General features: G+C 39.4%; 1 protein-coding gene across 10 annotated transcripts in view; it reads right to left on the reverse strand.

The window, feature by feature from the left end:
* pdlim5a (PDZ and LIM domain 5a) overlaps positions 1 to 23,987 on the reverse strand; it is a 244,895-nt gene that overhangs the window by 25,133 nt on the left and 195,775 nt on the right. For all 10 annotated transcript variants that reach the window (XM_039751077.1, XM_039751075.1, XM_039751073.1 and 7 more), the window contains one exon: positions 2,954 to 3,152. In XM_039751077.1, the coding sequence (XP_039607011.1) occupies positions 2,954 to 3,152 (199 nt within the window). The remainder of the gene's footprint in view (positions 1 to 2,953; positions 3,153 to 23,987) is intronic.

A 23,987-nucleotide genomic window follows, 5' to 3' on the forward strand; every position in this document is an offset into this window, starting at 1 on the left:
ATTATGGGACCTACGTACTTTAAATGATCTTAATGGACATTTATTACATTATTGTGAGTGTGGGACGTGACTAACAGGGGACGTCAATGAATGAGAAGACAAAGGGACAGTTCAACAAATAACAGTAACAACAAACAGCATGTGGGGCAGAACAGATGTTAACAAGAATGGTTCTCCACAGCCTGAGAGAAGCAGTACAAAAGGTTAGTCAACCAGGGTGTGGTGTTTAGCAAGGGAAACTATAAGTAATACCTTTTTCCCTGCTGTGATGCTTCAGATAATTTTGGCTCACCTAAGTATTAACATGGGTTTACTGAAGTGTAAAAGGGTCATTGAATTGCCACAGAACACAATAATAATCTGACTGGATTCACGAAGAGCTAAAAGAAATCTACACTGGTGTATAAGAGCCACTCTTAAAGCCAAGTCAGGCAGACAGAGTCTGATAAACAAACATACCTCAGAAAAAAAAAGTTCTCAGAATGTGCACGGACAATAGGTGACATCACAGACGAGTATCTATTCAATTATAATTTTTATTTAATTACTGCAGGGAAACAGCTCAGTCTCATATACACGTACTAGAGTCTGCTGATCATAACATACAGTTAGCCCAGAAGTTCAGTGGAGATACCACAGGCTGAAAGATGATACTGAGACCTGGTAACCAAAATACTTTACAGGGGTTCCTGCTGGGTGAAATCTTACTAGCTTAGAGGTAGTGTAGCCAAAATTATAATTAAAGGGGACCAACAGGTTAACTGCTTGAATGAGGATCAGTGTTGAGAAAGGAGACATATGTGAACCTACTCAACTACGTTACAGTTGAAAAAAATCTCTGCATTTAGACAGAGCGAGTTTAACAGTATTATTATTTACTTTTCTGTATATTAGGATGTTACACCTATTTCAAAGTCTGTCTTTTTAGTCTTGTAAGTATTTTATTCTGTTCTAAAATTCACAATGGGATAGGCTCTAACTATCCATGCAGAGACAGATAAAAAATGTCTTTGTTTGGAGGAATCAGACAAAGTTAGAGGTATAAAAAGTACACATGAAATATTCAGAGATCTTTAAAGTTGCCATATGTTATATGTGCTTACAGTAACAAAGAGAAACAACCAAGGTCTATGCACAATAGATGATAATTAAGCATGTGGCAAGTGAAGGGGAGCTACATATTGAATATCAAGCTCAACTTGTGTTTCAAATTCAATTTCCTGATATACAGTAGTTAAGACAATCAGCTCATCTAGGATTCCTTCAGCACACAGTACGTTTGTCTATAGGAACTTAATGCAAACTTTAAAGCAAAATTATGCATTTTGTACTCATTCAGATAATTACTTAAAAGACATATTGTTCAAATAAATTAGTGATCAAATCTGCATTACAACAATATACATAATATAAAAACCAAGGATAATTCAACTACAATGCAGGGAGATTTTTTGTATGTCGTATCTGTAATAGCCACTAAAAGCTTTTACAAGTTACAAATAAATATTTTACAATTAAGTGCAACACTACAGGATCAAAGGAATTACTTTCACAAAGTTGTTAGAGAACAAGGCTGCATTTTTGTTTTTCATAAGTTTTATTAGGTTTAAAGTACTAAAGAAATGGTTTCTGTTAAAGGTAATGAGATTTTTCATATACTCATTTAATCAGCATGCAATGTGGTTTAGCATTACTACATTTCACTGTCTAGTAAACTAAACACAACTACAAATCACAACAAAAAGATTCTTGATTAGGTTATAGGTAAAAGAACTTTAAAATTACATTGCGTTATTTGCAAATGTATGTATGCTAATTGCTATTAACATATTTGCCAGCTTGCTTTATTCAGTTCAGAGATCAAAGAATTGCATAACCTATCTTGGAAGCATCAGAAACAAGGCAGGAAACAAACACTGGACATAGTACCATTGAGTACAATTACACTCACAGTCACACTAGGAATATTTAGAAAAAGTAAATGAGTATGAAAAAATACATTAAACATCAAAAAGTTTTAACAGCACTGTGGCATAGACTTGAATGTTTACTGTGTGGACTTTACATATTCAATCTGTATTTGTACAAGATCTAAATGTGTTTATTAGAACTGTAGTTTATCTTAGATTTACCTTATTCTGTTTTTTTACCTCTATGTTTTTATGTAATCTTTCAGCACTTTTTCTGAACATGACTCAATTGTTGTCCCTTGCTCTTTAAACTATCCTTTGAAACACTCCTTAAAATATTCTTTAAGAATTCCAACAGTGTAAAAGATGAATGTCTTGGCAATGCTACTGGTGTGATTTCTTTGCACTGGTTAGTGAGTCTACAGAGACGTAGGATATTCAACAGGCTCTTTGCCTGGATAATCCTGGCTAATGCTGAGGTTGCTTTCAGTACTTAATCTCTAGGCCATTCAAGGATAGCATCTGCTCTCATAGAATGTCCGAAACTGTCTGTATCATATCAGACAGTCCTCCAGTTATTTGTTTCAGCCTGAGTATGCATCATTCTTTCCTTGTCTATTTCTTTTGTTTGTTACTCCAAGGACTGACACAATAATATATGTACCAAGTTGATAATAACCACTGAATGTACTTATTTAAGGTATATAAAAAAAAAATTAAAGAGATGTAAATATTAAAATTCCCTATTGCAGAAAAGTGGAACTGCCTACTGTACACGTCAATGGGACATATGTACAAGTACAATCGTTAATTTACTTGTACATGTGTAGACTTTAATTAGTGAAAATAAATAAAAGGCAATATGATTTTTTTTTTGTTTATAAATAAAAGCAAACCCTTCAGGCCAGCTTATTTAGCTAATGTGCTAATATTGTTTTCTAAAACACATTCGGTTTTTAGTTTAAAATTGCTTTATGGCTTATTCTGGATTTTGAGAACTAGGTAAGTAAGAAAAAATGGTCAATGCATTAAGTAGCACTTACCTTATGACTTTATTGCAGTTTCCACACATTGGAGTACGAGTACCAGCAGGTATGTGCTCTGCTCTTTGCACCAGTGTATCTGCATCTTTTTGGGAAGCATTTAAGGATAATGTGTGATCAGATTCTGGTACCTTTGTGTTTTGAAGAGTAGTTGAAGTTACATAACCAGTACTTGGAGTGGCCTTTGACAAAACAGAAGCTTCAAAACACCAAGAAGTACATTAGTATACTTGCTGTATGCAAAGAAAGTACCATACTGTTAATAAAGAAAATGATAAAATAAAAAAAGATTAAAACAAGATCAATTTAAGACAGACTTTGAAAATTTGAGGAAGAAAACAATCACTAATCATATTCATTTTACAATTTACTGTTGAATCATACATATACAAATTACACTAATGAAAGATCACTTTCTTTTCATCACAACAAAACAACAAAAGTACATTATAGGCTGGAAGCCATATAATTTAAGGAACAAATTAATACTGTATATTAATCAAATGTAATTTGTATTTATTTGATTATAATTTTTTTCACAAAATATTTAAAAAATGAATTTGGATTAGTTATTTAATTCTGACAATTCACATAAGATTCTTGAAGTGTTTTTCATTTTATTAAGGTATTCCATTAGTTTGTAAAAGAATAAAAGAAAGAAAAGGCTCAATTATTCTATTATAGATCTTTATAAGAGATTCTGCAGGATTTTCTTCTTTGGTGTACAGAATTTTAAGTGTATGTCATGTGTAACAAAGGTGCTATATAGGCACCTGACCCGACGCAGAAAGACACGGAGGCACGTATACACACACACAAAGACTTTTATTTTTCTTCACCCGTGGGCGCACGTCTTCCCCATGACCCACAGGCAATACACAGTCCCAAAGCACAAACAACACACTTTTCTTCCACTACCACCAATCCTCCACAAGCGTAGTCCTCCTCCTCCCGACCCTGGCTCCTCGAGTGGTGGTGGCTGGGCCCTTTTATAGCCCACCCGGAAGAGTTCCAGGTGATTAACCACCTGGTCCTAAATGCACTTCCGGGTGGGGCTGAAGACTCGTCCAGTTGGGCTGTTGGAAGCAGACAGCCCCCCCAGCGGCCACCCCGGGCCCCAACCAAGCTGTGGAGGACTCCATCTCCCATGGAGCCCTGCTGGTGGTTGGGGAATCGCCGGCCAGGGAGGCTGCCACCAAGCATCCCGGGGGAGATATTGGACTGCCCATGGTGGCTCCCCCGGAACATAAGTAGCAGGGGCATCCCTGCTGGCTGTCCTTCACACATGATTTCAGTAATTCAGTGTAACGTGGTTATCAACAACTGGTTTAACTCTTTTAGGGCGGATGTCGACTTTTGTCGACAGGAGGGGTTGAGGGTGAATGTCGATATCCAAGGATAGAGGGCAATAATCCGCTGTTAATGGCGACAAATCTCACTGTCACGTCACAGGCATTCCCTCTGTGCTTGGAGGAATGCTAGACTTGTTGACTCGGCAAGTAATCCTTGCGTGTGCGTGAGTTGCGAAATGTAAACAATGGCAAGATGGCATCGACATGTGATAAGGGAGCGAAGTGAGTGCAGAAAAGAAAACACTCGGCAGACAATGTTTTGCGCATTAACGCGGAGTCGGACTCTGATTTTTCAGAATCGGATTTTATTGACAGTGATCAGGAGATCGAGCAAGAGAGTGAGAAGCCGGCATTAGCTCATCAAACACCAGCCGATGCCGCGCCAGTGGATCTGCTGCCAGTTGAGCGCTTCACGCAGCTGATGCATCTACGGCAAGGTTCGCGTGGGATAAATACACAGACATTGATCCGTTGAGAGCCGATCTGGCTACTGGACTTTACAAGACGGCATGGCTTGCTTTTGGACACGACAGATCACCAGCTGCTGTACTTCAGGCTGCTCTATCCTGATGCTGCTTTTCAGCTACCTTCAGACGAGATAAACAGGTAGGCAGAGAAATTTTTTGAATCGCGGGCTGCATTTGCATCGCATTCTCGTTTTTCAAAGTGTAAACCCACAACAAAAGAGGAGATGAAGCGTGCTGCGGTATTATAAATAGAGATGGGACAGAACTGGTGATATAACTTCAGGGAGCATTGGTCCAAATGTGCTTTGTCCCCTGGTGGCTTTGGACAGGTTATGCAGCATGGTGATAGGTATGTGTTGCTGCAAAGTTTTATTCACTTCTGTAATAAACAAAAGCAAATCCCATGGGGTGAGCCAGGCTATAATGCCATGCATAAAGTTCATAAAGTTTCTGAAGATGAAAAGAGGTGACAATACGGTTTTCATGCGGGCAGAAAACTTGGTGGCAGTGGAATGGCACGATGGCCAAAGGGTGACTTGTCTCTCTACAGTACACACTAACAATATATGTGAGAAAGTGCAGCAACAGACAATTGAAAAGTAGGCACCAAAGCAACACGTATTGTAAGCAGTGCAATGTGGCAATGACTGAAATTGGCTGCTTTGAGCGAGATCAGAGTTTGCAGGACTTTGCTGTGTAAAATGTATGTGAAATCATAGAGTATGCAGGCTCATACAACATGCAAGACAGGAACATTTGTCAAAAAAATGTTTTTTGTTGATTTAAATATGTTAAACAATTGCTTTGTGTTCTTTTTTAAAAAATGTTAGTTTTTGGAAAAATATTCAGCCCTGGGAGATAAGAAAAAAAAATTAGCCCTAAAAGAGTTAAAAAAAGAAAGAAACAAGCTACTAATATTTCAGAAGGGTGGTATAAAGTTTACAACTATTTTTACATAAAGAGAGGTAGCCATGGCATGATGAAATATGTAAAGGTGCCTACTGGTTAGAACATTAGAGCACTCTAGACGAGAACAAGCCATTCAGCCCAACAAAGTTCAACAGTCCTATCCACTTATTTCTTCCATAAAAACATCCAAGTGGAGTTTTGAAAGTCTCCAACGTCTTACTGTCTACCACAGTACTTGGTAGCTTATTTCAAGTGTCTACCGTTCTTTGCGTAAAGAAAAACTTCCTAATATTTGTGCGAAATTTACCCTTAACAAGTTTCCAACTGTTTCCCCGTGTTCTTGATGAACTCATTTTAAAATAACAGTCTCGATCCACTGTACTAATTCCCTTCATAATTTTAAACACTTCAATCATGACACCTCTTAATCTTCTTTTGCTTAAACTGTATAGGCTCAGCTCTTTTAAATCTTTCCTCATAATTCAACCCCTGTGTGACGATGCGGGTTCAGCTCCATGCTCCCATCTGCTGTTCGGGAGCCCTTGAACCCAACACCGTCTGTAATGTTACCGATGAGCTAGACAGTGAGGCAATAACAATGGAGCAAGGGGATGATGTACAAAGTGCAATGTGCTTTTATTTAAAACAGTAAAACAAAACAGTGTTCAATTAAAGTGCGGTGGTTCCCAAAAGTCTTCATCTATAAATAATCCATAACAGAAATGTGGAGGTTTAAAAATCAAAAAAGAAAAAAAAGAGAATGAAGTGGAGGTTGCAGGAGGAAGCAGGAAGTGAGTGAGCGAGTAAGTCGGTGCAGCAGAGCGAGCGAGAGTAGGCTCGCGGCAGCTGAGCAGGCCGCCTAGGTGTTTGGCCAACATCCAGGGAATTAGTAGTTGTGGTCGCTCCCGCAGAGTTTGTTTTGGAGGCTGGGAGTGACCGGAAAGCGAGTGACTCTCTGCTTAAGGCCGCGGAAGGCAGCGGGAGTCGGGACTTGGTGTCCCCTGCGTGAGAGCCTTGGTCGCGGGGGAATTCCCAAGTCGCTGTTCGAAGGAGCTGACTGGAGCCAAGGATCGGTGAGACAATCGGAACAGCAGAAACAGGTACAAAGAAGGTCAGCTGCATGTAGTGCGACTCCCCTATTGAAGTCCAGATGGGAGAACTAGGGGGTCGCCATTAGTAGAAACAGGATGCACCGGATTTTTAAAAGGACAGCTTCCAGCATGGTTTTAACCTCGTTGTTTTAAAGGTTGTTTTTTCTAATGGATTTTAACCTCCACATTTTTCACTTCTGTTTTATTGAATTATTTATTTATTGAACTTTTGAACTACTGCACTATACTTTGAACACTGTTTTGTTGACTATTTTAATAAAAGCACTTTGCACTTTTCACATCATCCCCTTGCTTTGTTGTTGCCTCACTGTCTAGCTCATCCCGGTTATAACTACCGACGGTGTTGGGTTCAAGGGCTCCCTAACAGCGGATGGGAGCATGCAGCAGAACCCGCATCATCACACCCTGTAACCCTGGAATCAGCCTAGTCGCTCATCTCTGGACCTTTTGCAGCGCTGCTATATCCTTTTTGTAGATTGGAAACCAAAACTACACACAGTACTCAAGATGAGGCCGCACCAGTGCAAGATAAAGGTTGAGCATAACCTCCTTGGATTTGTACTCCACACATCGTGCTATATAACCTAACATTCTGTTAGCCTTCTTAATGGCTTCTGAACACTGTCGAAAAGTCAATAGCTTAGAGTCCACTATGACTCCTAAATCCTTCTCATAAGGTGTACTCTCGATTTTCCGACTGCCCATTGTGTATTCAAACCTAACATTTTTACTTCCTATGTTTTTGTTATTAAATTTCATCTGCCACAAATCTGCCCAAGCCTGTATGCTATCCAAGTCCTTCTGTAATGATATACGGAATTCCAAATTATTTGTTAATCCACCTATCTTGGTATCATCTGCAAACTTAACCAGCTTGTTACTTATATTCCTATCTAAATCATTTATATATATTAAAAATAGTAGCAGCCCTAGCACTGAACCCTGTGGAACACCACTCTTAACATCAGCCAGTTCTGATGAGGTTACTCACACCATCACCCTCTACTTCCTGTGTCTGAGCCAATTCTGCACCCAAATAAAAACATCACCTAGAACTCCCACTTCTTTTAATTTGCTGCCCAACCTCTCATGTGGCACCTTATCAAATGCTTTCTGAAAGTCCAGATAAATAATATTATATGCTCCACTTTGATTGTATTCTTTTGTTACCTCCTCATAGAATTCCAGCATGTTAGTAAAACACGACCTCCCTCTTCTGAACCCATGCTGACTGTTCAGAACAACTCCTGTCCTTGCCATGTGTTGCTCAACCTTATTCTTAATAATTCCTTCCATTAATGGAAGTGTGGAATTTTCAGCCCCAGGGGGTTAGTGTCCTCCAACATTATTTCACCACAAAAAGTCATTTCAATGTGCTATTATTGAAATTATTAAATGTTGACACCCAGGTGTGAATACATGCAAAGCTACTTTCTAAAATGGCAAGTAAACCCTTATTCTAGTTTGAAAAACCAGGGGCCTCATGTATAACGCCGTGCGTAGAACTCGCACTATAACATGGCGTAAGCACAAAAGCCGAAATGTGCTTACGCACAGAAAAATCCAGATGCAGGAATCTGTGCGTACTCCAACTTCCACGTTCTTCCGCTACATAAATCCCGATCAGCGTGAAAACTAACGCTCGTGCACGCGCATTATGTAACGCCCCAAATCCTCCCAGAATTACGCTTATTTGAATATGCAAATCAATATAAATCGGCCTTAATCGCAGCCTTCTGTGAAAAGAAAATGGGAAAAGCACGTGGGGGGAAACATAAGAATTTCAGCGAATACCAAGTGGAGGCAAAGGAAAAACATACTATTTGTTCAAATAAGCCGTGGTATAATCAACAAAAGGAAGTTGATCGAGTGGCATAGCGTGTTGGAGAAACATGAAAGCTCACATCCACAAAATCGCACAGTGCCGGAAATAAAAAAGAAGTCACATATCAAAGTCACCGTGGAAAGCCGAGTTGTAAGCCCACTGTCTGAGTGTCATATGAAAGCTTATTAGGGTACAGAGAAAAAAGGCACACGGTGGGGAAAAAGCACGAAATGTCCACTTCAATCTCGACATTTCCACTTTAATCACGTAGTTTATTTTGTCATTAAAGTAGAACATCATAAAATTCACCTTAAAATCGTTTAATTAACCAGTTTCTAAAATCACATCGTAATTAAAGTAGCATGTTAAATGCTTTGTTTTGTATTTGATTTTCTATGCGCTCTGTGTGTGTGAATCATTACTTGCTTCTTAAACTGGCTCTCTTCCTCCAACTGGGGACAGAGTCCATTACATTTGTGATATTACAGCTCTCTGAATAACTAAAACACTGAGATGTATACATATCATATCATTTTCATGATGATAGGAGTTAAAGCATGTTATTAAACATGTTTACCTTCGATGAAATAATTTATTGCAGCAGTACTCAGGGGCGGCTCTAAGCTTGTGGTGGTACTGGGCAGAGGAAGAATCGGTGGCTTCTTCGTCCGCCAATGTCATGCACAGTGGATGGCCACGTCTGTTGCAGACACTAGCCGCCTTGTGCTCATGACACAAGCATTTAACTTTTGCCGAAATTTGTCGCTGCGGTTTTAGCTGTGTTGTTATTTTATCTTTCTGTTTTATATTCAATATATATTGGCGTAGCCGTCACTGCAGTCAGTGCTTTTCTTTCCCCAAGTAACCGATCGCCATACAATCAGCTCTGTAATAGACGTTAAGCCATCTGTAAGCTTAGCGATTCTTCAAAACGTTTAAAGAACATTGAAATATCTTCGTAGTACATGTTTAATTATTCTATCCTTAATGACACTCCCAGTGAAGAATATAGATTATTTAAATGAAGTTAAAGTTTTATCTGTATAATTTAACAAACATATTTTGCTGCATTTCACCTTAAAAATGATATTGTCATCATATGGAAATACGCGCTTTATAAAGTGGCTAAGGTTGTGTACTGTAGTGCAAGTTTACAGTGGGGTGATTGTACTTATAAGTACAAACAGTTCTACAAGGAGCACTTGATTGGCTGCATTTAAAGTTCTTGGGATGAAACTGTTTCTGAACTGCGAGGTCCGTACAGGAAAGGCTTTGAAACGTTTTGCCGTGGCAGAGACAGCGTGTGCTTAATGCCGTATACCGATAATTCTCTTTCTGATCAGCTGCTGCTGTGATTCACACTCAGATACAGTCATATAAATACTCCTAGTGGTGCAGTGAGAGAAATATGGAAAAAGATGATCCGCTGTGGCAACTCCTAACGGGAGGAGCTGAAAGAAGAAGAAGAAGGAGAAGTGAGAGTAACAACGCTAAAGCAGTTATGGTATTTGGAATACTATGGCTATTCCCTGGACCATTATATTGTTACAAGTTAATTACAATCAGATGCATTACACTAATAAACAATATGCGGTTAGTTTCGGTGTATTTATAAAGCCGCGTCAGGAAAATAATGAGTAACCACACAGGAACAGTAGCACTGCTTTGGCGCTGGATGCCGCCAGTCTGCAAAACCAAGCGGAGAACTTGCGTACGACAAGGCATGAGGTACCGTGGAAAAGTGCGTGGCTTTACGCCAAGTGTAGGTTTTATACATCGCGATTTGAACGTGGAAAAGTTCTTACGTAACATTTCTGTGCGTACGCACCGTTTACACATGAGGCCCCAGGTGAACAGTTATAGATTTCTCTGCAAGTAACCTAGCTATGTGGTAGTGTAAACCTGGGAAACAGTTAAGACTATTGAGGTTTGCACATGTCCATTGCACTCTACTCACTTGCTTAGCTTCACTGATGCTTTCAATAGCTACAGGCAGAAGCATCCATAAGATACATTTCCTGAGGCAAATAATCAAATGCAGTAAGGTAACATATACAAAGTAATGTGTGTTTAGTAGTCAGTTTACTTTTTAAAGTAACAAGTAATCAAATGCAATACTTTTTTTTTTATTTTATTGGAGTAAAAATACCTGCACAACTATTACCATAGCAGCATTGAGTATAAAGCAAGAAGCACACCAACTGGTGCACCACTCCTTTGCAGAGCTCAATTGCATAGCTAAGCAGAATGGAGTGTGCTGCACACAAACCAGTAACAGAAAAATATCAAAAAAGTGTTTAACTTTACTCTAGCTATTTGCTACAGATACACTGAAACAGTGGAGTAGGGCCTAGTGTTCATACAGCAAATCATCAGAGGTTCAAATCGAGTATGTGAAAAGGGGTTGAATGTTATTTAAATCAGAGCACATGAAGGAATAAACATATTTATAAAACGCAAGATATTTTTCACAGGCTTCATGCTTGCATTCAGATTCACACTGATAACATTTCTTTCTTTTCTGTGAAGTTTAATGACATCAGAGCGTCTTGCCAAAGAACTTACTTGCGAATGTAAACACAGATTTTTAAGTAACCAGGTTTCTGCCTTAAACAGGTTATTAACTTTATCCCAGTTAAGTGTGTACATGTAAACACACTGAATAATCACTGAAAAATGTGATTCACAGTCTCACTATACATAAGTTTGTTTTATTATATTGCAAAGATATTGCCTGCTGCCACCTGGTACCATCATGCATGCTTGTGCTCCACTAGTCTAGCGAGACAAAGTTTGAGTTCAAGGCTAGCTTGCAATCAGATGACAAGGACTGAGCATAATTTATAGGCATACATTTAATCAAAATGATCATATCGAAAATGATAACATTTGTAAAGATGTTTTATCATAGACACAGTAGTTGTTCCTGCCTGTATGGAGTCTGCATGCTTTCCTTTCTGGGTTAAAAGGTATCAGTGTGTGTCAGTGAGTCTACTCACTCAAAAACACTGACCTCAGTTATCATCATATCCCCAACAAGAGTGCCTCAGTATGCCTTATAGAATTCAAAAATTGTGTACGAAAGATATGCTATGGAAAGCAAACAATGGCGTACACTGATTAACCCTGTGAACTTTGTATCAGCATGCAAGTGGTCTGGCTCTTTCAAAAGCTTACATTTTGAAAAAATGCAATGAAGTGTATTCAGTTCGGACTTCTCGATATATGTACAAAGTACAATGAAACTATTATTTGTGCAATTCACCAATAGACTGCTAATTGGCACAAACCTCCCTCTGCTGGCTACGTACTGTAAATTAAGAACACAGAATATAATAGGCAAAACGTGGGCACCAGAAAAAATAGTGATTTGAGTATGCATTTGTCTCGTTACCATCCATGGCAAAACATAACTGTAGAAAAAACAGAATTGCAGACACAAAGCTTAGGAAGTATTGAAAAATTGATTAATGGGTGTATCCACCCACAATGTCTTCTACAAGCAGTCAAGTGAACAGTTGACATGTGCTTGCCTCAACTAAATAGTACTGAAATTCTGTTATAAAATACATTATTTCCTATTTACTTTGTTCACAAGCACATCCCAGAAAACCAGAAGGCACTTTACTTAAATCAGAAACTGATTCTACAGTATATGGATGCATTTGGTAAGTTTTAAGGATTCTGTTTTCACATTGGGACCTCATTACCCTTCAACTCCATCATAAAAGGCAAAAGCATGATAGGTTATTTTTTAACTTACAAAAAATGCTTTCATTTTAAACATGTACCATGATTGTGAAGAAGTAACTTTGACTTGAAAAACACTGAACCTACAGTATCATTTAATGTGAGGAGTGCATAAAATAAAATGCAGAGGAAGTGATAGAAACAAAGTGTGAGGTTTTAAAAGTATGCAGTGGAAATGGAAGTGGAAACTCCATAACATAACAAACTCAGGCCCACTTAAGCCACTTTAGGATTATGGTGGGCCAGAGCCTGTCCTGGAAGATTTGTGTACAAGGCATGAACTAATTAAAGAAAGCACACTAGTGCATCGCTGAGCACATTCATACACAAACACAAATATGTACAATTTAATTATTACTAATTAACCGGACAAGAATGTCTTAAGGGAAAAAAGCATACACAAACATAGGGATACATCCAAAATCCACATGGACAACAATCCGGCACAGGATTCAAAAATATGATACAGGATCTGTGAAGGATCAGTACTTTCTTCCAGCCATATTCCACAGAAAATTAACATTTTATTTTATCATAAGACATAAAACATTGTCACTTGAAAGGTTCATTAGCAAATAAATCAAAAGAAATGGTCAAAATATATGGTTAAAGAATGTATAGAACTGCATCACACAAACATGACTTATAACACAGGTCACATATACTTAGCAATCATTTCTTGATAAATTTCAGTCGGGTTTTAGAACAAATCACAGTACAGAAACTGCACTCGTTAAAGTAGTAAATGAGTTGCAGGTAAATGCAGACAGGCCATTTATCTGTTCTCATCCTCTTAGATCTGAGTGCCACATTTGACACCATTGATCACAACATTCTTAGAAATCGCCTTAGTCAATGGGTGGGCCTCTCTGGTCGTGTCTTAAATTGATTTGAATCCTACCTGGCAGGTAGAAAATTCTTTGTTAGTTGTGGTAATTACAACTCAAAGATAACATAATATCCTATATGGCGTTCCTCAAGGCTCTATCCTGGGTTGCTGCTCTTTTCAATCTACTTGCTTCCGTTAGGTCAGATTATCTCGGGGCATGCCGTGAGTTACCGCAGCTATGCTGATGACACGTAGCTGTATTTATCAATAGCACCTGATAATCCCAACTCTGTCGTTTCACTAACACAATGTCTTACTTGTGTTTCTAAATGGATGAATAGTAATTTTCCCAAGCTAAATAAAGAGAAAAACAGAAATTTTAATGATTGGCAATAATGGATATAATGAGGTTATTAGAAATAAACTTGATGCATTAGGATTAAAAGTCAAAACGGAGGTAAATAATTTAGGGGTAACTGTTGACTGTCACCTGAATTTTAAATTGCATATTAATCAAATCACTAGGACAGGATTTCTTCACTTAAGAACCATAGCAAAAGTTAGACCTCTTATATCACTGAATGATGCTGAGAAATTAGTTCACGCTTTTGTTTTCAATTGACTAGATTACTGTAACACACTCCTCTCAGGACTACCCAAAAAAGACATAAATCATTTGCAACTACTGCAAAATGCAGCTACTAGAATCCTCACTAGGAAAAGAAAATCCGAACACATTTCTCCAGTTTTGATGTCACTACACTGGTTACCTGCGTCATTCAGAATTGAGTTTAAAATATTGCTTATGGGTTACAAAGCCTTAAATAATCTCGCTCCATCTTATATAATCGGAATGTCTGACATCTTATATTCCAAATCGTAACCTTAGGTCCTCAAATGAGTGTCTGCTTAGAATTCCAAGAGCTAAACTTAAAAGAAGTGGTGAGGCAGCCTTCTGCTGTTATTCACCTAAAATCTGGAATAACCTGCCAATAGGAATTCGCCAGGCTAATACAGTGGAGAACTTTAAAAAATTGCTAAAAACTCATTACTTCAACATGGCCTTCTCATAACTTCATTTTAATTTAATCCTGATAGTCTGTATATTCAACTTATTATCATAACTATTCAAGGTGGCTCTAAAATCCGTACTAACCCCTACTCTCTCTACTGTTTCTTTTCCTGGTTTTCTGTGGTGGCGACCTGCGCCACCACCACCTAATCAAAGTACCATGATGTTCCTACATCGATGGATTAAAAGCCAGAAGTGTACATGACCATCATCAAGAAGTCCTTCCATGAGAACCCTAAATACAAAGAGGACTGCTTCATTTATGTTAGGCAGAATGCCCAGAGGGGGCTGGGCAGTCTCATGGTCTGGAATCCCTGCAGATTTTAATTTTTTCTCTCCAGCCGTCTGGAGTTTTTTTTTGTTTTTTCTATCCTCCCTGGCCATCAGATCTTAATCTTATTCTATGTTAATTAGTGATGTCGTATTTTAATTTTTACTTTGTCTTTTCTCTCTTTTCTTCATCGTGTAAAGCACTTTGAGCTACATTATTTGTAAGAAAATGTGCTATATAAATAAATGATGTTATTGTTTGATGTACATTTGATACTACTAGTAATACTCCTTCTCACTCTCCCTTCACTGTGCCACCCTGAAAGTAAATAACTCTTGAAAACGCAAATGATAATTTTGGTTGAACTGTTACTTTGACTGAAAAAAACACTTGGTTCTGTACTGTAACTAACTCCAAACTTTAAATTAGAGGTGCCAAACTCAGGGCCTGGAGGGCCACAGTAACTATAGGTTTTCTTTCTGGGTACTTTAATTAGTAATTAATTATCACTGCTACTGTAACAAACTTATTTTTCTTTGATTTTAAATAGTTTGCTTTTTAAAATTAATAACACTTCATTGTTTATGTTTTCCTTAATCAACAGTAAAACAGACAGCAGGACCATCTAATAGGAGGGTCTAAAAATCTGTTGCTAGAATACCACCATTTTCAATTTAACCAATTTTTTAATTAGAAATCCACTATTAAATTAGATGCCTTATTAGTGTTCTCATTTTGCTTACACCAGACATTTGCAGAACTGTTGACTTTCTTTTATTGGACAGCCTCATCCTAGTGTTTTATAGACCAGAACAAATTATTTCTCAGACCTTCATGGTTTCTTTTCAAATATTTTATTGCAACAGATACTGTATGACTGAGTGCAAGTGTATCAAAGTATCAAGCTAGCTACCATCTATTGACTACCTATGCACTTAAATATTGTTTGGCAGTTTGTTACCAGAAAAAAACAAACAATTAAGGGTTCAGAATCTTCAAAAGAAAGTCAGTTTAAGCAAAAGAAGCAGAAACAAAAGCATACACAGCCACTGCAGCCCTCCTGGATCGGAGTGTTATACTCCAGCCTTTAGTAATAGTCCACCTCAGATGTACAGGTAAAGGCTTAAATAAATAAATAAACAAACAAATAAATGAATGAATGAATCCCATAACATTTTGTGAACATTTTGTAAAATTTAATTCAGCACATCTATATAATTGATACTCCTAGATGAAATCTGGTAATAAAATTAGTTAACACTAGAATTACCAGAACCTACAAAAAAACTTGTAGATCCGGCCCACCTAATATCCCATCACACCTCTCCGCCAGCGTCCTTTGTCCTGTAAATGTGCTGATAAAAGACAAGCTGCAAACAGCCGGCTATTCCATCCCCCCACCAATTTAGAACGTGCACGAACTTCTCCCAGCTCATGTCTTGATTGAGTATCTGGGAGTGAAGTGGAGTTTTAGAGTGGAAATAATAGATCGTTATTTGGAACACACGCATTTCATGTCTGTTCCGTTTCTACAGTAATCTGTGTAAACACATTGTTAAAACAGAAACGTTTTTTATATTCTACTAGTAGATGACAAAATGTAGGCATAAACTATATAATGTATGAAGCCTGAAGTCCAAACATCAAAGAAACATTTTCACAAAATATACAAATATAACACAACAATTGCGCTTTTATTCAAAAATATAACTGCAGAAACAAAAAAGCCGCCTTAACATGTGACATTGACACTAATGTATTGTAACTGTCTCCGTGGTGCAATAAAATCAGTTCCCGCCTGGGAATCAAAAGATCGCGAGTTCGATCCTGCACCAGTCCGTTTTGAGAAGTAAACTGCTCTTAGTCTTACTATTTTTGAGTAAAAGCATACATTTGATTTCAGTCTGTAACAGCCGGTGCAATTTATGATCCTTGTAAAGGTTAGCTTTTTTTTTTAAATTCACTTTTCATTCTCTCAGTCGCCTTCAGAATCAATCCATGCAACCCCATCTGACACGGCTGTTTTCACATAAAGACGCGCTATAGCTGTGCAGTGCAGTGGGCCGCGGGACGATCCGTAGGGTGGGCGTTTCTCACCTAGTGCACAGGTGAGGAACTGCCCACATTCGTGATTGTCCCGTGGCTAAGGCTGCAGCTGCTGTGGCCCGCATCATTTTAAAAAGCGCGAGGCGGCTGAGGGATCAGGGAGAGAAGAACGAGATGAGAAAAGAAAGGAAAGGAAAGAGGATGGAGGTTACCGGGAGCAAATGAGGAGGCAGGTCGGTGAGAGAGAGAGCCGCGAAGAGTGAGCGGGCGAGCGAGCGAACAAGCGCTCACGGGCAGCTGCGAGGGCCTGGGGTGTTGGGCCTACACACAGGCGTTTGAGTTAGATGTCGCTCCCGCTGAGCCATCAGGTAGCGGGAGTGACCAAGGGAAGGCGACTGGCCGCAGAGAAGCCACGGAAAGGCAGCGGAAGTCGAGAGACTTGGTGATGGAATCCTCAACGTGGGCGACCTGGCCGTTGTGGAAATCCAAGTCTCTGAGGCTGGGATGAGTGCCACCTGAACCCAGGGTTCGGGAGGTCTCCAGTCTCATGAGTGAGAAGTAGAGGGCAGCTGCAGAGAGCGTCTCGCCTGCTGCGAAGCCCAACCGGGAGAAGCAGGTGAGACGCTAGCACAAAAGAATGCATTGAGCTTGTTGTTGTTTTTAAAAAAACTGCTTCCTGAAGAACATTTTAAACCTCTCGTTTTAAACGATTGTTTTTTTCTATTGTTTTAACCTCGACGTTCTTTTAATGGATTATTTATTTAAAGAACTTTTGAACTGCACTATTTATTGGAACACCTGTTTTGGCTGTTTTAAATAAAAGCACTATTCACTTTTTGCACCATCCCCTTTTGCTCAATTATTGCCTCCATTGACTAGCTCACTCGGTTACGTTATCGACGGTGCTGGGTTCAAGTGCTTCCAAAAATCAGATGGGAGTGTGGAGCCAGAACCCACATCGTCACATTTGCTGGCAGCAGTGGGATGAGCTAGCAGTGGAGGCCAGAAGAGGAGACAGAGCAGCAAGCCGGATTGGTAACTGACTCTGTGGAACCCACGTACCCAAGCCGGAGGAGGACATTTTTAAGAGACTGAGCTTTTTAAGGACATTTATTTATTGCTGGTTTTTAATTGTCTTTTAAAGTTCTTATTCTTTTAATGTCCTGTTTTAATGAAGGGGGCTTGGGTTGGTTTGTTAAAGTGGGATTGTTTTAGTGCTTTTATTGGTTTTAGTGCAGTGTAGAGTGGCCAAGCTGTGGACCTGAGCTCCAGTTGCATTGGGTTGGCAGTGCAGTGGAGGCTTCCCATGCAACTGGAGTTTTATGGGGGGTGGAATGTGGTGTTATGGGTCCACAGCTCGCTGTGCAAAAGCCATTCATTTTAAATAAATGATCGCGGCTTAGCGAGGGGACGTTGGGCCATAGTGGGCCGCGGGGCGATCCGTAGGGTAGGCGTTTCTCACCTAGTGCACAGGTGAGGAACTGCCCACATTCGTGATAGTCCCGTGGCTAATGCTGCAGCTGCTGTTGCCCGTGTCATTTTAAAAAGCGCGAGGCGGCTGAGGGATCAGGGAGAGAAGGATGAAGAGAAAAGAAAGGAAAGGAAAGAGAATGGAGGTTACCGGGAGCAGATGAGGAGGCAGGTCGGTGAGAGAGAGAAAGCCGCGAAGAGTGAGCGGGCGAGTGAGCGAACAAGCGCTCACGGGCAGCTGCGAGGGCCTGGGGTGTTGGGCCTACACTCTGGCATTTGAGTTAGATGTCGCTCCCGCTGAGCCATCAGGTAGCGGGAGTGACCAAGGGAAGGCGACTGGCCGCAGAGAAGCCACGGAAAGGCAGCGGAAGTCGAGAGACTTGGTGATGGAATCCTCAACGTGGGCGGCCTGGCCGTTGTGGAAATCCAAGTCTCTGAGGCTGGGATGAGTGCCACCTGAAGCCAGGGTTCGGGAGGTCTCCAGTCTCATGAGTGAGAAGTAGAGGGCAGCTGCAGAGAGCGTCTCACCTGCTGCGAAGCCCAACCGGGAGAAGCAGGTGAGACGCTAGCACAAAAGAATGCATTGAGCTTGTTGTTGTTTTTAAAAAAACTGCTTCCTGAAGAACATTTTAAACCTCTCGTTTAAAAGGATTGTTTTTTTCTATTGTTTTAACCTCCACGTTCTTTTAATGGATTATTTATATAAAGAACTTATGAACTGCACTATTTATTGGAACACCGGTTTTGGCTGTTTTAAATAAAAGCACTATTCACTTTTTGCACCATCCCCTTTTGCTCAACTATTGCCTCCATTGACTAGCTCACTCGGTTACGTTATCGACGATGCTGGGTTCAAGTGCTTCCAAAAATCAGATGGGAGTGTGGAGCCAGAACCCACATCGTCACACAAAGGACGCTGGCGGAGAGGTGTGAAGGGATTTAAGAAGCGATTTAAGGTGGGACGGAATTAGGCTCTGGTAATTCTAGTGTTAATTGAAAGATCTTTTTCCCAGTGACCTCTTGGATCTTTGGAAGGGTGGGATTGTAAAATGATTTTATATATTGTAGAGATGGTCTCTAAGTCCTTTAGATTGAGCAATATTTTTTTCAGCATGGATGTGGGTGCAAGATGAGGAAAATCTTGGAGGTTCTGTTTAACAAAGTTCTTGATTTAAATAGTGAAAGAATTGTGTAGTTGGAATGTTACATTTGGAATGTAATTGTTCACAGGATGCAAAGACGTTGTCTATATAAAGATCTCTAAGCAAGTTAATTCCAAATTTTTTCCAGATATTAAAAATTGCATGTTTGCGAAGGTTGAAAAAGGTGGTTCTCTTGCAGAGATGCCACAGATAGAAGCTTCTGCAGGATTTTACTTCTATTGCGGATCAAGCCTGTATATGTTCTTCTATTTGTGTCCAGGTTCTTATTATCTGTATATTTGCTGCCCAGTAATAAAACTGGAAGTTAGGTAGAGCCATGCCGCCTTCTGCCTTTTGTCTTTGTAGGGTCGCTCTTTTGATGTGTGGATGTTTTGAATTCCAAATAAATGAGGTTATTGTTGAATCTAAGTGCTTAAAGAATGATTTATTAATGTATATTGGATGTTTTGAAATAAAAAGCTTAGGAAGAATATTCATCATATGTTAATTCTTCCAGCTAGTGTGAGATGAAGGGTTGACCATCTATGCAAGTCTTGCATAGACGGCGAAATTTTGCTGATAAAGAGCTTTATATTTACTTGTGATGTTTACCCCTAGGTATTTAAACTGTTCTGCAATGATAAAAGGTAGGGTATCTAATCTAATATTATATGCTTGAGAATTCACTGGAAAGAGTACACTTTTATTCAGATTAATTCTGAGACCAGAGATCTTTTGAAATTCTGTGAGTGCTGTTAAGACTGCAGGCACAGAATTTTCTGGGTCCGATATATACAGTACCATATCATCTGCATATAATGAGATTTTCTGTTCCAGTCCTTCTCTGCTAATCCCCTTTATCTGATCAGTATTTCGACAATGTATTGCCAGTGGTTCAATGGCAATTGCAAACAGCAGCGGTGACAAGGGGCATCCTTGTCTAGTGCCACGTTCTAGTTTAAAGTAGTCTGAGCAAATGTTGTTGATGCAAACTGAAGCTTCTGGGTTAGTATACAGTAATTTAATCCATGCACAAATGTTCGGGCCAAACCCAAACTTCTCCAATGTAGTAAAAGGTATTTCCATTCAATCATGTCGAATGCTTTTTCTGCATCCAATGATAATAATATTTCTGGGGTGTTTGATTTAGTTGGTGAGTATATTACATTAAACAGGCGTGAAGATTTGAAGATAAGTGTCGGCCCCTAATAAATCCAGTTTGGTCTTGTGATATTACGAGGGAGCACTTTCTCCATCCTTCTAGCTATGATTTTAGAGAGTATTTTAACGTCGTTATTCAGAAGTGAAATTGGTCTGTATGATGCACATTGTAATAAGTCCTTATTTTGTTTTGGAAAACAGTGATTAGTGCTTGGCGAAAGGTTTGAGGAAGAGATTGGTTATCTCTGGCTTCTGTAAATGTTGCTAATAGGAGGGAGCTAGCTGAGCGGAGAATTTCTTGTAAAATTCTGCAGGGTAGCCATCAGGGCCTGCTGCTTTCCACCTTGGAGTGACTTTATAGCATCTAGTAATTCTGATAATGCCAGAGGTTTATCAAGTTCCTCCACACTAAAAGTGTCTATTTGTGGTATCTGTAATGTATCCAGAAATGCATTAGATTGTGTATTGTCTTCTTTAAACTCAGTAGTATATAGGGATTTATAGTAGTCTCTGAAAGTGTGCATTATATTTTTGTGTTCGATGATTTTATCTCCATTCGTTGGTGATTACGAGATTGCGTTGCACTTCTTGCTTGTGAATTTGTTGAGCTAAAAGCTTATTAGCTTTCTCTCCATGTTCATAGTAATGATGTTTGGATTTGTACATTAGTTTTTCAGTTTCTTTAGTTGTCAAGAGGTTTCATTCTGAATGTAGAGCCTGCCTTCCTATGTAGAGTCTCGCTTGGTAGTCTGGCATGTTCTTCATCTATTTTAGTAATTTCGCTTTTATCTCTGCTACTTTCTTGGCTTCGGATTTATTTCTGTGGGAAAGATATGAGATAATCTGTCCTCTTAAGAAGGCCTTAAGAGTTTCCCAGAGTATTCCTGCAGAGATCTCGGGGGTGTATTTGTCTCTAGAAAGAATTTGATTTGTTTGGATATAAATTCATACAATTCTCGTCAGCTAATAGAAGCGGGTTGAGCGCCATCTGGGGTGAGTGTATGGGGCTTAGTAATTTTAGCTCCAAGATCATAGGTGCATGGTCAGAAATAACAATAGCATCGTATTTGCAAGATTTAATCATAGGCAAGAAGTTATTGTCTATAAAGAAGTAATCAATCCTTGAGTAGCAATGATGTACTGGTGAGTAGAAAGAATATGTTCTTGAATTTGGGTTTAAAAACCTCCAGGGTCTGATAAGTTGTGATCAGTTATAAACTTTGTAATTATCTTTGCGGTGTTAGATGCCGTTCCCCCTGTGGAGGAAGTCCTATCTAAAAGTGGATTTAGAACACAATTAAAGTCCCCAGCCATTATAACTTTATGAGTGTTCAGATTGGGAATGGATGCAAATAAATTTTGTATAAATTCCTTATCATCAACATTAGGTGCATAAACATTTATCAAAATCATTTTACAGTTAGATAAGTCTCCCATGACCATTACATATCTCCCTTCAGGATCCAATACTACATCTGATGCTACAAATGGTACTGTTCTATGTATGAGAATTCCCATCCTCTAGTTTTCTTTGTAAAACTAGAATGGAACATTTGGCCAGTCCAGTCTTTTGCAGCCGAACTGATCCTTGCTTAGTAAGTGGGTCTCCTGTAAAAATACTATTTTAGCATTTAGACCTGTTAGGTGAGAGAGTACTTTCTTTCTCTTTAATTCGTGATTCAGGCCTTTAACATTCCAGCTTACGAAGTTAACTGTCCCATCATGGAGACACTGATTCTGAGTTTTTGATGTCATTTTATAGTCTTAACTGGAAGTGAGACAGCTTCGACCTTAATTTCCTATTTCCCCTAGAGTTGTTGCCATGCAGCTTATTATTACGTTGGTAGTTATAATTATAAAGATTAATAGGATAGATTAGGTATAGATCAAGCCTGCTCTCTTTCTCTCCCCCCCTTAACCCCCACCCTCCCTTTTGCCTCCCCAAGTGAGGCTAAAACCCACTTCACACAGTCCCAGTCCTCTGACATACCCAGAGACAGAGCACGTCCAAAGCAAAACAAGCCCCAATGCAGCGGCGTTTTAGGGTTAAAAGATAGAGATATCTATTACCAATATAGTTTAAAAAAAAAAAAAATTTTGCACTTAAAATATATATAGTCTTCAGCAATTTTAGTGCATTAAGATAATACACCCAGATAATAAACCCGGGGATGGTGTTAAAATGTGTCCAAAATAAGCATAATAAGTCTTAATGCAGTAATAGCAATGACAATAAACCAAGGGTTTGATGTTGAACAGTCTCGTTTAAGGTAGGGATAAAATAATTAGCTTAAAAAAAAAAAAAAGGCTCAATAAAACATAAACAGCACCCTAGTAATACTAAGTAATAACGAGAATATATAATGATAAAAACCCATGTTTTAAACAAAAAGATCAGACAGTGGATTATTAGTCCTTGCTATATCATTAACGCCATGACTCACTATTATGTATCAGAATAGTCCCGGATCAGCTTTCTTAATTCCTTTTCTGCTTCTTCCTTGCTAGCGAAGAAATAGAATTGACCTTGCAATTCCACTTTCAGTTTTGCCGGATACAAGAGGCTGTATTTGACGCTGGCTTGCCGTAACCACTGTTTAATGTTGTAGAAGGCTGCGCTTTAGTAGCTGTTGCTGGAGAGAAGTCAGGGAAGATACGAATGCGGTTATTCTCATACATAATATCTTGCTTGTCTCTGAGGAGTGCCATCACCTTTAGCTTAAATGATAATCTTTCAAACCAAATAATAAAAGATCTGGATCTTATGGTATTTGATCCGCGTACGCGGTAAGCCACTGCTATCTCAGATTCTACTTTAAAGTCCTCCCCGATTATTTTAGAATAAAGTTCAGCTGCGAATTTCACAGGGTTTGGACTCTCTCGATTCTCAGGCAGACCTTCAATTCTGACATTATACCTTCTGCTTTCATCTTCTAAAGCAGCCAGTCTGTCTCCGAGTTTTTTGCATTCGGCGCTAACATTTACTGCTTTTTCTTCGGCACTGGCAGCTAAATTTTCAGCTATTTCAATCCGAGTCGTGAATGTCTCCTTGAGATCCTCCAATTGATCAGTAAGCATTTCAATTTTACCCAGCACCTGTTGCATCTCCAGTTGCATTTCTTGTCTCAGCCTTTCATTTGCCTGTTGCAGCATCAGCCGCTGTATTTTGTTTGCTTGTTGCAACTCCTGCCGCTGCGTTTCGTTTGCTTGTTGCAATTCCTGTTTCAATTCCAGCAACTCCTGTTTCAATTCCTGTCTCAGTTTCTCATGTGCCTTTGCCCTTGCTTTCTCATTTGCCTTCTCATTTTTCTTTATATCTTGTATGAGCTCAGCGATCACCACCTGCAGTTTAGACATTTCAATTGTGCTTTCTTGTACCGTAGGTGAAGCGTCAGGCTCTACTGTGGCCAGTGTCCCTGCTATTCCCGGCTCTCGTGGAGTAATTGAAACCACGGACTGCAAGGCCTTTTCCAGTTTCAGGTGTTCTTCTCTGATCGGCGAGCTATCGAGATCTGCACTCACGATCGTACATTCACCCCCCCTTTTCACTCTTGGCCAGCGACGATGTAGCGGACCATGGTCCCGAGGAGTCTGTACTTTCGCCCATCTGATCCAGGTCTCTCTCTGA

This window comes from Polypterus senegalus, chromosome 4 (genome assembly GCF_016835505.1).
Source record: "Polypterus senegalus isolate Bchr_013 chromosome 4, ASM1683550v1, whole genome shotgun sequence".
In the NCBI taxonomy this organism is placed as follows: domain Eukaryota; kingdom Metazoa; phylum Chordata; class Cladistia; order Polypteriformes; family Polypteridae; genus Polypterus; species Polypterus senegalus.